This window comes from Saccoglossus kowalevskii, chromosome 9, assembly GCF_978046115.1.
Source record: "Saccoglossus kowalevskii chromosome 9, keSacKowa6.1, whole genome shotgun sequence".
NCBI lineage: Eukaryota > Metazoa > Hemichordata > Enteropneusta > Harrimaniidae > Saccoglossus > Saccoglossus kowalevskii.
The window spans coordinates 29,410,693-29,425,434 of NC_140649.1; the positions used below are offsets into that span (position 1 = coordinate 29,410,693).

At 35.0% G+C, this 14,742-nt stretch overlaps 1 protein-coding gene and 1 long non-coding RNA gene across 3 annotated transcripts in view; one reads left to right on the forward strand and one right to left on the reverse strand.

Annotated features, from left to right (window-relative positions):
• The window catches only part of LOC100366412 (nipped-B-like protein A), a 66,842-nt gene that overhangs the window by 49,690 nt on the left and 2,410 nt on the right, over window positions 1-14,742 (reverse strand). For both annotated transcript variants that reach the window (XM_085503390.1, XM_078011267.2), the window contains exon 2: window positions 2,351-2,458. In XM_085503390.1, coding sequence (XP_085359516.1) covers window positions 2,351-2,414 — 64 coding nt within the window. In that variant the 5' untranslated portion in view covers window positions 2,415-2,458. The remainder of the gene's footprint in view (window positions 1-2,350; window positions 2,459-14,742) is intronic.
• LOC146739133 (uncharacterized) lies at window positions 5,339-6,595 on the forward strand. The gene is made up of 2 exons (XR_014930617.1): window positions 5,339-5,718; window positions 6,337-6,595. It is a non-coding gene; the product is annotated as an uncharacterized LOC146739133 (long non-coding RNA).

Sequence of the window (14,742 nt, forward strand, 5' to 3'; positions counted from 1 at the left end):
AACGATGGAACAAAAAAAGTGACATACATACATACATGTACATACAGACAGGGCAACTGCAAAGACTCCCTTTTGTGCTTCGCACACGGGTGTCAAAAATGTATTTAGAAATTTGTATTCTGACCTCATTCATTCAAAATGTTGTCAGACCAATTCTTTTATCATTGGACTAATTTCAATTTATCATTAGGGGCATTATTATGCTTGAGTGATTCACTGAAAAAATTAATTATCATTTCTCTCTTTAAGAACAAGTTCTATACACAATTCTTGATTGCATTTGTTGGAAAATTCTTCTGAATTATAACCCCGAACATTTTCAAATCAACTACGTGACCTTGAAAAACTCTGAATTTTTTTCAGAAGGGTATGTGTAAGGGTCAACTCAAACTAAGTTAACAAAGCGTAACACATAACAATTCGATATGCTGATAATATGCAAACTAGGTTACCAGTCTGGCACATAATTTCATTGCAAAAACAATATGTGAAGTCTTAGTCAAAAACTTGTATCCACACAGTAAAAAGGTCTTTTTAGATAATTTAGCATGTAATTTGCTATTCATGATGTATTTTATTTTTACTGGAATGTTGGCACTATAGCTAAATAATGGTTCTGTTAATTCATATAATAAGTCAGTCAGTTTTAAAGTGATTGTAGGCACCAGCAGCATTTAGGGCCAGAAGTACAATTTCAATAGAATACTACACTTTTTATTATTATTATTACTACAGCAATTCAATTTATACACTACACAGCATGCGAAATAATGCACAATGTGCATTGCATTACAGGAAAAAAACTTACTATTGAATATAATGGAAAATTAAAAAATGTAACATTTTTTAAATGTTCTAACAATTTTTAAGCTTCGAGATAAATTTATCTAATGTGATTTAAAGCATTAATTATTCACAGGTTTCGCAATTTTCGTCAATGAGTAAAATCACTGATTAAACGCATGTCAACATGTTGAATAAAATGGGAACTCACTGTTTCTCTGCAAAGTTTGTGAATTTAAAACCAAGTGAGGGTGATCGGTGTTTTTACTAAGCGAGCAAGAGGAAAAAAACAATAAAAATTTGGTCGGTTTCCAATCAGAAAATACTGTGCGATCTAAAATTAAATTAAATTAATTAAAAAGTGGGAAGATGGGCGAAATGAGTACTGTTGTTGAAGCGATGTTAGCTTATTTCTAATTTCGTTTTAACTTGTACAATATCTATTCACTCATTGTTAACTATAGCTAGAACGCTTCACTTTCTCGCAACCAACAACATGATTTTAAATTTGGGATTTCGAGAAACTCAACATGAATCGTTATGGCATTCATACGCACAACACCTCACCATGTTTCAACTTTTAAATTGTCAGTTAACAAGGTCTTTCATAGTAGCACTTCTATGGGATTGACGTACTAAAATGAATGGGATCAATTATCAGTTTTCACTGATGACATCATTGACTGGCCCCCTAGAGGCGAAATGACGCCAGGCAAAACTGGCATTTGTCGTCTACTTCACAGCCCGCTTTATACTGGATATTGAGGGCAATTTGCAGCACATACAAGTTGTTTTTATCGCCAGAATTCATTCATAGAACTCAAATTTCATGTACAGAGTGACAAAAGCCAGACCTCTGCTGCCCTTTAAATCAGTATTTATAGTTAACATTGTTATAATTCCTGTGAGTTAAATACTAAGTTTTCATCGTTTCAGTAGGGTGATCGTAAGTCTATATCTCCTAATGTCCAACATGGTGACGACATTTTTTACCACAAAAATGCATCTTGGAATGTTTCACAGGTTTATTTTGTACATTGAATTAGAAACTGAGAGTATTTTATGAGAGAACTATGATAGTTTAAACATGTATTCAGTTATTTGAGGTCGTGTAAAATGCAGCCTTCTGTCAATGTAAACTTTTTGAATTAATAGTTTGCATGATTCTATTGTGTGGCTTTCGAAATCGCTTTGCGATTTCATTCTAGAACTCAAGATTAATAAAACAGTAATCGTCTTTAAACTTTTGTGGACTAGTTTCCAAGCTTCTGGTGTCACTCAATTTACTTAATTTTGCATTAGAACCTGGGTTGCAATGTAATTCTTTTAATTTTCCGGTGTTTTTTTTTTGTGTCCTTTAATTGTCCTGACAATAGGGGTGAATCACTGAGCAAGTCTACCATGCACAGAAGTGGACATTGCCCCATATAGCCAGGGTCATGGAATCTATGCATAAATTTGCATGAAAGGTGATAGACCACGGGCCATCAGTGGTCGGATTTCTTACTCCCCCCCCCCCCGACTACTAATTATGATATCACAAAATTTTTCTTTCTAGCATACTTACAGTCCGTCAGACTTGCTACCCCAGCAAGTGTGGTAATTGGTACACTTGGTATTTCACCATTCATTTTACTTCTTTTGCAGATTTTCAAAGTTAATAATGATGACAAATCTAGAAAGCAGTTAAAAAATGGAAGATTTTAGACATAAAGGCATAAATTGACTTATGACATGTCAATGGCATAGAATATTGCACTTGTACTTGTGCCATTGGGATATATATTATACTAGTATACTGTAAAACACAATGAAATAGCTACATGCCATTTTAGCGAATTTGACTCTATAAATGAAGTAACAAAATCTTTATTTCGCTAAAATGCCAACAATTTCATTGTGAAAATATACTTTATTCTAAATTAGCCACATTTTGAATTAGCGAAACTACAGATTCGCTAAATTAGCTAAAAAGACACGTTTTACAGTAGTTAGTCAAATACAATGCCTGGTTTTATTGCTAACTCTGGTATTTATCTTCAGACCTATAAAGATAGCTTGCCAGTGTAGTGAATCAACCACTAAATTATTAGTCATTCATGAAGGGAATATTCTATCCATCTGTCCATTTTTGCAAGGCAATCCAATGAGGTCACTGTGTCACAATGCACATATACATGTTGCTGTCAAGGTTTTTTCACGCACAGATTGACACATATATAAATAAAACAATAAATGCTCATATAACTGACATGATAATGCACAAAAAATACCGTATTTGTTATATTAGTAGCGCATATGCTTAGGAAAATACTGATGTGGTTCTATGCTAAAAATAATGATTCAGAGTATTTAATTTGGGTTTATGTGCACTTCTATTGTAGATGCGCTTCTAATAGAGAAAATACAGTAATGTTGTAGAGTAAATTGACATCCTCTGAAAATTACCAAGGATTTTTTTTCATTTTTAAACGTTCATAATCCCTAGAAAGAAGGGTTGCAATAGATGTATAAATTCCACAATTGACATATATTCAAATAACAATGCATGACATACATAATTTATTATTTGATTCATAATACAGTATAATCATGGATTTTTGTTAAATAGGAATGGCAGACCAATAAATAAATATTGTTATAAAATATAAATTATGAACTACTTAAATCCAATATCCCGCTGTTTAGATACAGTAAATTTTTATATAAGCTGGATCAGAACTTGATATGTTGATCAAAGAAAACAATAACACGGCTACAACTTCAGCATTGATAGGGCTTCCAGTTTCAAAGCCAGATTTGATAACATTATTGATGTCTTCTGTATCACAACCTAAACTGACTGCGTCTGCAACCAAGCGATGGGTAATTACCAACTATTCTGACTGCAAATATACCAGGTTTCTCAGACTACTTTGTATTTTTGCAGTTCATTAAGGTAGAACATGCATAAAGAAGTAGAATTATGAACACCACAGATGAATGATTGATGCAATAAAAATTCTAATGCTTATTGTTAATGCTACCCAATTAGTAGGTATCCTTGCCAAGGTTATTAGAGTCAATACTACAATAGCTCTAATTAATTGGGTGTCAACACTGCAATACTTCATGTGTACGACCAATAGTGTTCTCACCAGGAATTAAATACGTGGGGTGGAATTGTTTAGAAAGTATGAGACAACTACAGACAGAAATGAAGTATTTTGTTTCCTTGTAGTGAAGACAGTTTACTCAAATTGTTTTGTTTTAATTTTATTCTACCTCATAGAACAAATCTTACACATTATACAATGTTTTGCACAGAATGCCAAATGAAAATGCAATAAACTGAAAATTCAGCCATCATAGTTATTTTCTGTCATTCTGTGCTTTTTCAAAAGAAAATTATATTAACACATTTTTTTTCCCTCTAAAAATTGTCATCCTTATTTCAAACTTATCTGTGTCAGAAACATAATGCTAAAACACCGATTCAACAATCACTACATGTACACTCTAGGCCAAGAAAAAATGTTTCAAATTGGTCAATTAGTCTATTGATGATTTGTCATGAAAATTTATTTTACTTTCTTATTTTCAAAACTTTTAAAAAAAACTAACGTAAATGCGCAATATTTGTTTAGAGCCTTAAACATACAGAAGAAAAAAGAAGAAGATAAGAATGAATGCTGATTGATGTGATTCAAGGAAGCCAACAGGAAAACAGACAATATAATGTAAAATAAGATTGATCAAAAGGGCAGTAATTTTTTGCGAAATATAAAATGTTTCCTTATATCGATGAAAATTACAATGGTTTTTACTGTTTATTGACTGAGTAAAGTAGATTACAGGCAACATCTGATTCTACGGCATTGTATGCACATGACCTAAATATTAATACACGTTGCACACACATAAACAAAGCTGTGAAATGGTTTAGTTTGGCTCAAATATGTTGTTTATAACAAAAAAAAAAACATATTTGGACAAGGATGCTGTTTTGTCCAGGTTTCCAAAGTTTAAGATGTAAAATTGCCAAATGCTGTGACCTGTTTAGTAACATGAAATATGTCATTTGTATAACAGTTTTATTCAGCAATTCAGCAAAATTCACTTACAAAATTTACTGATATTCATCTTATTTTTTAATTAGTCTAGCTCACTGCCTGGACAAGTCAATGCTTCAAATAGAAATGTGGATGACTAAAATTTAGTACAATGGCCAAGGTGAACAACTTGGCATACAACTTGGCAATGAATAGCGACATTGACATACATACATCAAGTTGCATGTAAATAGAATAAATTAAAGGGCTTGAATTTGAATATGATTTTGCTAAAAACTAATTCGATGGGCACTAAGGCAAACTCAAGCACTAAAATAAATTTAATTCAGTACTGCTGAAGAATTCATCTGGAGGGGGCTCAAACAGAATTTTTTGCAAATGCCAAAGGATTTTTGTAACATTTATTTAATAAATAAATAGCAGTGTTCTCCCCACATAGAACAAAGCATGGCGGCACCGCCATCTTGGCGACCCAGCCGCCACGCTTGGGCTTGGACCGCCATGCTTACAACTTCACCGCCATGCTAATAGGATGCATTGTTTACGTCCATTTGACCCGCTCACACGTAGCACTGCATAAATTATCACCGTCTACGCCACGGCGGTTTGAACTTGCCGGGACAAATTAAACAGTCCCATTGTTAAACACGTGTGAAGTACAGACGCTGTCAATGGGGAACAAATTGTCACTCAAGTTGCAAACACCGAGATGCTATATGACAAAACATGTAAAGGAATAAAAGGTGATGCCGCCCGGCTAAAACATACAATCACCGCTAGCACAGCACAGAAACGGAAGCGTGTAGAAACACGGAAACGGCGTGAGGCTGGTTTTCATGAGTCGTGGAAAAAGACATTTCCCTGGTTAAGGTCAATTGTTCAGGTAAGATTTCATAATTTTAGAAATAAAATGCCAGTGTGTGTATGTTTTGTCGATCGTAAGAATACCAAACATGGTAGGCCTACACCGATTTCAATCAACATCTTTGACACGAGGCTGGTATAGACACAACATGAAAAAAAAAAACATCACTCGTTACTGTCAACTTTTTTTAGATTATTTATGGATATCTTCATAGATTAATGGGTACGCGTATGTTATAATTTGTCCAAGCAAAAAAAAAATCGAATTTTGTAATCTTCCGGTCACATGTTGACCTGTGTAGGTATTTCCAAGATGGCGGCCTGTCAACGTCTTGCGAACGACAGCTGCTATCATCACACGCTATGATTGATGGAATCCTGATTTGTATACATAATTCTATTGTTACGTTTTAATTTTAATTGAATAGTGACCTCATGTTTTTTTTCCTCGAAATTCCCGAGTCTCCTTGTCGTTGACCTGACAAACCAACATGTAAACAACATGTTTTTCAGACGAAATGCTATCCATATGGCACTGGGTTCCCGATCGTGGCACAATTCAATCGTTATGTTTACATTTATTTGAACCTCAATCCTTATTGTTGTTTTTTTATTATATATCATTTTTTCCCACTAGGAATGTTGTGCAGTTAATGCTCAAAGCACAACATGATTGCAAAGAGTGGATCTTCTTTATGGAACAAAGTCCCGTGCAAGTCTATGACGATCGAGTTTAACTACAGTAAGGCAGCCAATGTTTGGAGCACAACAAAGTCAGAAGGATTAGTTTAGACTAAGTTTTATGGAACAGTTCACATTAAATGACGATCTTGTCAAATTATGGTATATTATGTAAAGTATTATGTAATTTAAATAAAGTCTCTCATACATTTTAATACTGTCTTGTATGTTTGTTTTTGTGAGAGTGAATCCTGAAAAATATGCAAATTAGTATGCAAATTAGCATGCAAATTAGACCGCCATGCTTGCCTCTGAGCCTGGGGAGAACACTGAATAGTTTTTCCTTGTACTTCAGAAATATCACAGAAAACATGCATGGCGCACAGAAACATTCACTACATCAAGTCAATGACCTCAGATGGCTCTGCATGGATATATATACATGTATATTTTTCTGATATCTAGCCATTCCTCAACAAACGTAATTACCTTAGGCTGAGAAAAAAAATATCTGTTTCTCGTTTCTGCGCGCATCATTTGAACTATGCACCTCAGACATTTTTGTTTTGTTTTTTTTCTTCCAAAGCATTCTAAAATGCGCTCGTACTCCCACTTGTCTCAAATTTTCCCCATTTTAGCTCAGTATTAAAAAAAAAATTGCCTCAATGAAACGAGAAACAGATTTTTGTTTCTGACCTTATTACTATAATTTAAGCACACTTAATAATTATTTTTAGAAAACAAGTTTTTTAGAATATAGAATTAAGTTAGAATTTTCACTGGTCGAATATGTACAATTCATTTCATCTGTAATAGTCAGTTTTCAACTTACTCATTCTGGCTTTTAAACAAATAACTAAATGCCTCATTACATTACAAAACATCATACAGCTAAACGCCAATGGATCTTACTGCAACTCTGATGATAAAATCTACTTCAGAATGGATTCTTAGCAGTAAACAAAATTTTGAAGATTCAATGGCAGGTCAACTTTTGCTTGAGGAAACATGGTGGATCTGAGCTTTGGTATGGAATCAATCAAGTGTTCTAAAAACATTCTTTCATGATAAAACAAGTTGACAAATATTTTTTTGTATTAAAGCATGAGTGTTAATATGCATTGATGTTAAGAACCTTAGAAAAGTGAGTTATATTCAGGGATGAGAATGAGAATTTTAATTTTCAGCTGAAAGTAAAGTAGCCGGGGTCTGAGAACCGTAGTTGATCAAATAGTTACAATACAGACACTGCTCCTTTCCCGGGACATTGCACTTGCCGATGAAGTCACTCAATTGTTTTAGTTACCACTTCATCTTTCTTCCCGATTCGCACAGTCAAAGTCACTTCCTTGTCAAGCAATGCCCAACGAAATTTGTTCCTAATGTCTTTATCAATCTCTCGCACAGCTGACTCGTTGTCTTTTGTAATCAATTTCACCATTACCGCTGCATGAAACTTGTAAACAACGATCTAACGCAGCTAACAATAAAATGGCGACGTTGGTGAAAAGAAAAATGAAAGCTCTTCACTGATTGGCCCGTCAGAGCAAACCTAGCCAATCATGTTAATTTTTACAGATTACTTCGAACGCTTCAAAACCACTTCAGATTTTATAATTGCACTGATGAAGAGTAACGAACATTCCGCATTGCAGAAACCGCGAGTTGTCTCCCTTCGATCATACCGTGAAACAGGTCTCTTGCAGCCGATAACAATGACCCGACAGCGTGTTTACTTCCGATGAATGAACAAGATTCGTTTTCTTACCCCCTTAGAAATCCGCGGAAAATTCTCATCCCTATATATTTGAGTGTATGTCTACAGTACTAGATAATCTGTGAAAAGATAAGTTTGATTCCACTGTACAGCATGTTCTGTCAGTCCCACGGTGTTCTCAATAATTAAAGTGTAAATTGGAGATGACCAATAGGAACACAAAGAAAAATCTGAGACAGACAAAACTTTGGAGAACCACAAACAGAACAATTCTGTGAGTGGTCAAAATTTTAGTAGCCACTATAAAATTATAACAAGCAGCCGGTTGGCGGAGATAGCTCCGCAGTTAGCAGAGCACATTTCAATTAAAGAACAGAAGATATCATTGGAAAATGTACAATATGTATAGTATCAAAGCAATGGGACTTGCTGTTTTCAAGAAGTCAAAAATATCACTTTTCACCAACAATGACAAAAATAATCATCAAAATTAGATAATTGAAAATATCACCACAAAATTAACAAATCTGAAAGAGGTCCAGATGTGGTACCTATATATGTAATATCAGAGCAATTGGACTTGCGGTTTTTAACAAGAAGTCGAAAATATCACTTTTTACCAAAAATGACAAAAATATTCACCAAAATTAGAGAATTGAAGATATCATTACAAAATGAACAAATCTGAGAGAGGTCTACATGTAGTACCTATATATGTAATGTCAAAACAATTGGATTTGCGGTTTTTAACAAGAAGTCAAAAATATCACTTTTTACCAAAAATGACAAAAATATTCACCAAAATTAGAGAATTGAAGATATCAACATGAAATGAACAAATCTAAGAGAGGTCTACCCAGAGTTCTCCAAGAGGGGTTTTAACAGGGCGCCGCGCCCTGTTATCTGAAATTGGCGCCCTGTTATATTTCCTGTGCGCCCTGCATGGTATCAGACAAAGAATTGTTTACAAAACAGGCCAACACTCATTGTCTTTCGAAGATGATTCATCGTGCTCAGAGTAACTGGTTCATTGTTTTAAGGTGCAACTGTAAAAATTCCGGTTTGTTATCGTAGCAGGTCACAGTGAGGTGATAACATCACCAAACAAAAAGTTACAAGTTTTTTCAACACGATTAAAAATGAACATGTGGCTTAGAAAAGTGCAGTACCGTACCCATATTTTTACTGCCAGGGTGACGTCAAATATATAAAATCGTTATCGGTAAAACCATTCGTTAAATATAAGGTCTATGGTTAAAACCAAGTTCACGCCGTGACTAGGTAGCGGCAACATCGTCACCGCCGAGTGGAACAAAGGCAGCAACTGGGCAGCTATGCACTTGCATGATCGGTAAACAACCAGCGCAGCCGACGTACCATCACAGACATTGCTGATCACCAAGAAGTCCACACGAATGCTTGCTTGAACATGTAAATGTTTATATTTAAATGTCACTATTTAAGGTAGAGATGCACTTTATTTGTGAATTTCAATCAAAAATAGTTTTTTTCGTTTTTTATATAGATTTTTATCTAAAGAACATTCTGTGAAAATTTGACCAATGAATTCTTATTGGAACACCGTTAAAATTGCTGTTTATTTTCTGGTTAAAAATAAAAAACACTCACACGTGGCAATGTTTATGTCCAATTGCCTAATTTGCATGAGTAACCAAATAACAAGACCTTTGATTGACAATATGCAAATCGAGATTGTACGGGTCATAGTTCATTCAATTCACGCGCATGTGCAATTATTCTCAAATCAGTTCTCGCTCGCTAGCAAACCAAACATTATATTTCCTCAGCGTTTTTTCTTAATTTTTATCATTACATTATGCGTGGTGTGAAAAGAAAGAGGTAGAAAGAAGATTCAGATGATTTCTATGTCGGAAGATGCAAAAGCTACACCGAAGGCATCAGCCCACCGAACGAAAAACAAATCGATGTGAGCGTCCAAACATGACTTTCCCTGAAGGCATGAATCCGAGTTTCTGATTGACTGAGAGATTTTATTTTTAAATAATTGTTCTCAAAAAATAAACTGAGCATGTGAAGAATAATTTAACATTGTTTACAGTGATAACTGCTCATAGTCGAAACGAAGCTTACCCATTCACGCTAGTCACAATAAACATCATACTCTTGAATAGGCGTCAATGACTACGGTAAAACTTAGACTCTATTTTAGGCATTAGGAATGATTGAAATGACGCCAAAATACACCTTAAAAGTCCCATTTTATTTTTTTTCTAAATCCCATCCCGAATTTACGGCAAAATCTGGTCCCTCAAATAAGGGACACGTGAGCTTTGATTCTAACCGGATATATTGCACTGGGTCGGGGAGATACAAACTTTTGCGTATCTTTTGTCCAATGGGTACCTGTACTTCGATCATTCGCAAGTTTTGCTCGGTGGTGCGAGACAGCTTTGTTTGCAACCGGACGAACTCCGTTTAATTCAATGAAGCAAACAACTGACAATGCTAAAATAAATTGCAAAGGTACGCTAAAATTAATTGAAAACAACCAAATAATTTCAATGAAAAATAAATCACAGGGAGAGGTAACTTGATACATTACGGTAACAACTCTTTCGACGCGCTGACCGCTTCTCCGCGTCTGATGTTTTGCTTTCCTTGTCATAATACTTACTGATTGATGATTTTGTTTTGATTTTTGAGTTTTTTAGCCTGCAACACGGCCACGACCTTTGCTTTTTCCGTGAAAAATGGGGAAGTTTACGTAAATTTGACGGACATTCCATTTTTTTAAACTACCGAAGCACACTGTTTAGCACTCCTGTTTTTTTCATTTGCCGATTTCTATTCAGAAAAATTCGACCGCTCGAAAATGCACCTTAATTTTGCACTCTTAAAACATGTCAGATTTCCAACACTAATTATTTAAAACCGGTCGAAATTTTAAAACTTTTACGTTAGGAGCTGGAGCTCTCTTCTTGCAGGCGACCGTCGCCGGTAGTACAACAGCATGTTTTGTACGTACATCCGTGCGCTGATTGTCTGCGACTGTCTTAGAAAATCCCTGAATAAAGCGTTGCCAAAATCGGAAAAATAAAAAAATGCCTCCTTAAAAAACGAACATAATTCAAATATTTCTTTTAACAAATATGTTGCAGTGGGAAAAATGGGATTGGAAACGATGAATAAAACTTCTGTGCCTCGCGTTTCGATTCTAGGATTACGCGATTATTCATTATTGTGCGTTCGCTTCCTGGAGTTGGTTCTCAATACTACATAAAAATCATCAAGGATAAATAATTTAATATCCCACTATGTACTCTTCACGGTAAACCATACGCTCTGAAATACTCGTAGATTTTTTATTGAAAATACATCGAAGAGAAGCCATGTTTTGATCGTGATAAAAGGTCACCTTCCTAGGACCGCCCCCTGTTTAATAATTCATGAGATGACGTCATATTTACTGGGCATTGCCACGTGTTTTTACCGACCCCATCAAAACACTGGTATGAATGACGTGTTTCTGATTTATATATTCAAGAGCAGTTGTTCTGGTCCAACGATTTTACATAAAATGTCTATGTCTATACGTCAACTTTCAATTTCAATAGTCTAGAAAGTATGACAAAGTATGACAAAGCAGTAAATCCCGGTTTAACGCGCAAATATGCAAATTAGCCTTTTTCTCGTCTTCTATTTTTGGTGAATTCTTGGGTTTTAAATTAAAATAGCTGATAGACGCTTTGGCCATTTGCCTCGAAATTTTCACACATTATTGACAAGGTGTTCCCCCTTCAAAATGCGTCCGGACAGTTTATTACGGCGAGTGGAACAAAAATAACAAGTCCGCAATTAACATGGATATATAAATTATGCAAAAATAGAAAAGAGTGAACTTTGAGGTCATGCTGTGCGACTTTGAAAGTCGTTAGAGAGATGAGTGGACGCATTTGAATTAGTAGTATACCAAGGTATCCAGTGATGTAATTTTACCCACAAATGGACTTGAAGTTTTTAAGCTAATTTTTTTTAAACCACTTTTGTCCAAAAAAGCATATTTTTGACCCAAAATCAAAAACGCATTCTGGATATTTAAAATAAAGACAAGTTTTACAAAGTTTGTATAATAAGCTTTCAGAAAATATATAACATGTTGGATATATAATACCATCTTCATTGTCTAATTACTCAATTAAAAAGCAAGCCAAATAAACTGCATCTCTACCTTAAAGTTGAATTTTCTTTAAATCACGATTTAAAAACCCCGGTAAAACAGCCTTGCTTTCAACTCGCATCATAAGTGGAGGAAACAGATTTACTTGTGTTCTTTTGGAACAAATATTCTGATTGGTTGTTTTTCGCGTCAATGTGTGGCTTTGGCCCAGTGTTCTCCCCAGGCCTCTGAAGCGACACGGTACCGTGACGCTTGGACACTCGGTCGTGATGCTTGCCCTTTGTCCGTGACGCTTGGTCACTCGCCTGTGAGGCTTATGTTTTTGTTTACAAGTGTCAGTCTCGTCTTGCACGTATTTCAAACAATAACATGTATTGATCGAAAGGTAATCCCGCTTTTGTTAGCCATACAAAAACAGTGATAAAAACGGAAGTCTGCAATATGTTGCGAAGTCTTTCAAAGGTGCAGAGCCTCCAAATAAAAAAAAAAAATTAACTAGAGTAGCAATAATTTGCCCATTGCACGCAACGGCAACAATGTGACAAAACAAGTCATGGGCGTACGTCAGGAAGATCAACCCCGATTTGCTACACTCTGATTTGTTATCACTCAATCGCTGGTGACATTAATTACCCCAAAATTAAAAAAAAAAAAAGTGAAATTAAGTCGCACTGGAAAGAAAAGTATGAATAATTCAACAGCAGACGAGACGGGTTGAGAAAAAACAAACTCTGACCTCTGGAAATACCATGGGCTCTAAAACTTGTACACAATGATGAACCAGTTACATCCATGGATAACACTATACTCACTGACTGGCTATAACACAAGTTTTTCAATTTTTTTTCCTTTTTATGATGTTCCATTTCAAACTTTATTTGACTTGATACAAAAACATAAAATACAATGCAGTAAAATGATATAAAATTTATCAGATATAAAAATATCTTGTCTTTAATTAATTGTAGATTGACAATATTTGTTGGGAAAAACTGATCATTATGCAAATAAAAATTATGCAAATTAAATGAATTGTTATGCAAATTGGCCGTGATGCTTGACATGAAGTCTGGGGAGAACACTGCTTTGGCCAATCAAAAGCATCGTTACATAGTATCAGGGTGCACACAGTAAAATGAACTGTTTCCGGGTGATAGCTGTTTTCAACAAAGCAGACATCAACAAACTTTCGATTCGAATGGAAATTATTCTTTTAAGTATGTATTTTGATTTTTTATACCTACATGTAATTCTATTATTTTTGATAGTAACTGTTAACTGCAGATCGAAAATATTCTATTGTGTACAATTTATTTCGTTTGATCACCTTGGTTTTTGGTGACATTCATGCCAGTTTTTTAATGAACCAATTACCAATGTTTGTGCGACATTTTATTTTGCTTCGTCCAAATAAATATAAATCATAAATATAAATTTTTGCTAAAAATTAAGTAAAGCATGTACAGTATGTATCTATTTGGGAAAATAAATTAACAAACTTGTTACGTCTTCTTTTGGACGCGATCATTACTTGTAAACAACTGATGTCACCGCTTGAGGAATCGTGCAGCTAAAATCAGCTGATTGTACATGCTGATGTTTACTTAATAATAGCTCTTCAAAATTCCTATTCATTTTGTAATAATAAATATATATTATGCATATGTAATAATATGTAGATTAATAGATTTTTCCATTTTTCAACATCCTTGCCAATGATGCACGTTACAAATGTGCCACGCCCACTTTACATTGGCGCGTCCCGTTTAATTTTCAAACCGTGGAGAACCCTGCTACCCAAGGTACATATACACCAAGTATCAAAGCATTCAGGCTAGTAGTTTTCAAGAAGAAGTCAAAGGTAAAACATTGACACGGACTATGGACGATCACTCATATGATAAGCTCCGCTCGACAAAGTCGACAGCGGAGCTAAAAATCTGTTTAGGCGGCCAAATTTTTATGGTACTACAAAATACCTGTGTAAACTAAAATAAAATGAGTCTTGAATCTTTCATAGTACTAGAGTAGAGTATATGTGAGTACAAAATGTTTGAAAACAGATGATCAGGGAGTTTTTCAAGAAAAAATTAACAAGAGGGCGAATCAACCTGGAAACGCCATATCTGAAGGTTTCTGCGCTGTTTTAACGCTGTATCTATCGCCACTGAATTATTTTTAGAGTAATTTTAATGTATTTGGTGTCCAGACACACTGTCAGGTGGTGTTGCTGGGAAGTTTTCACAGAGAAAATATATTTGAGAAAGATTTCATGTCGTACGGCAGCACGAAAGTGCGCGGCTCAAGAATTATATTTATGACTTGAAAGTTCAATTGGCAATTCGTTAAGAGGGCGCCAGCCGAGAGCATCAGGGCGCTGCTTCCCTGTTCCCTGGTTTAGAAAAACTCTGGATGATGATCAATTGGAAACTTGTGGTGATATGAAAGATATGAAACGGTAGCATGGTGTAATTTCAGCCCACTAA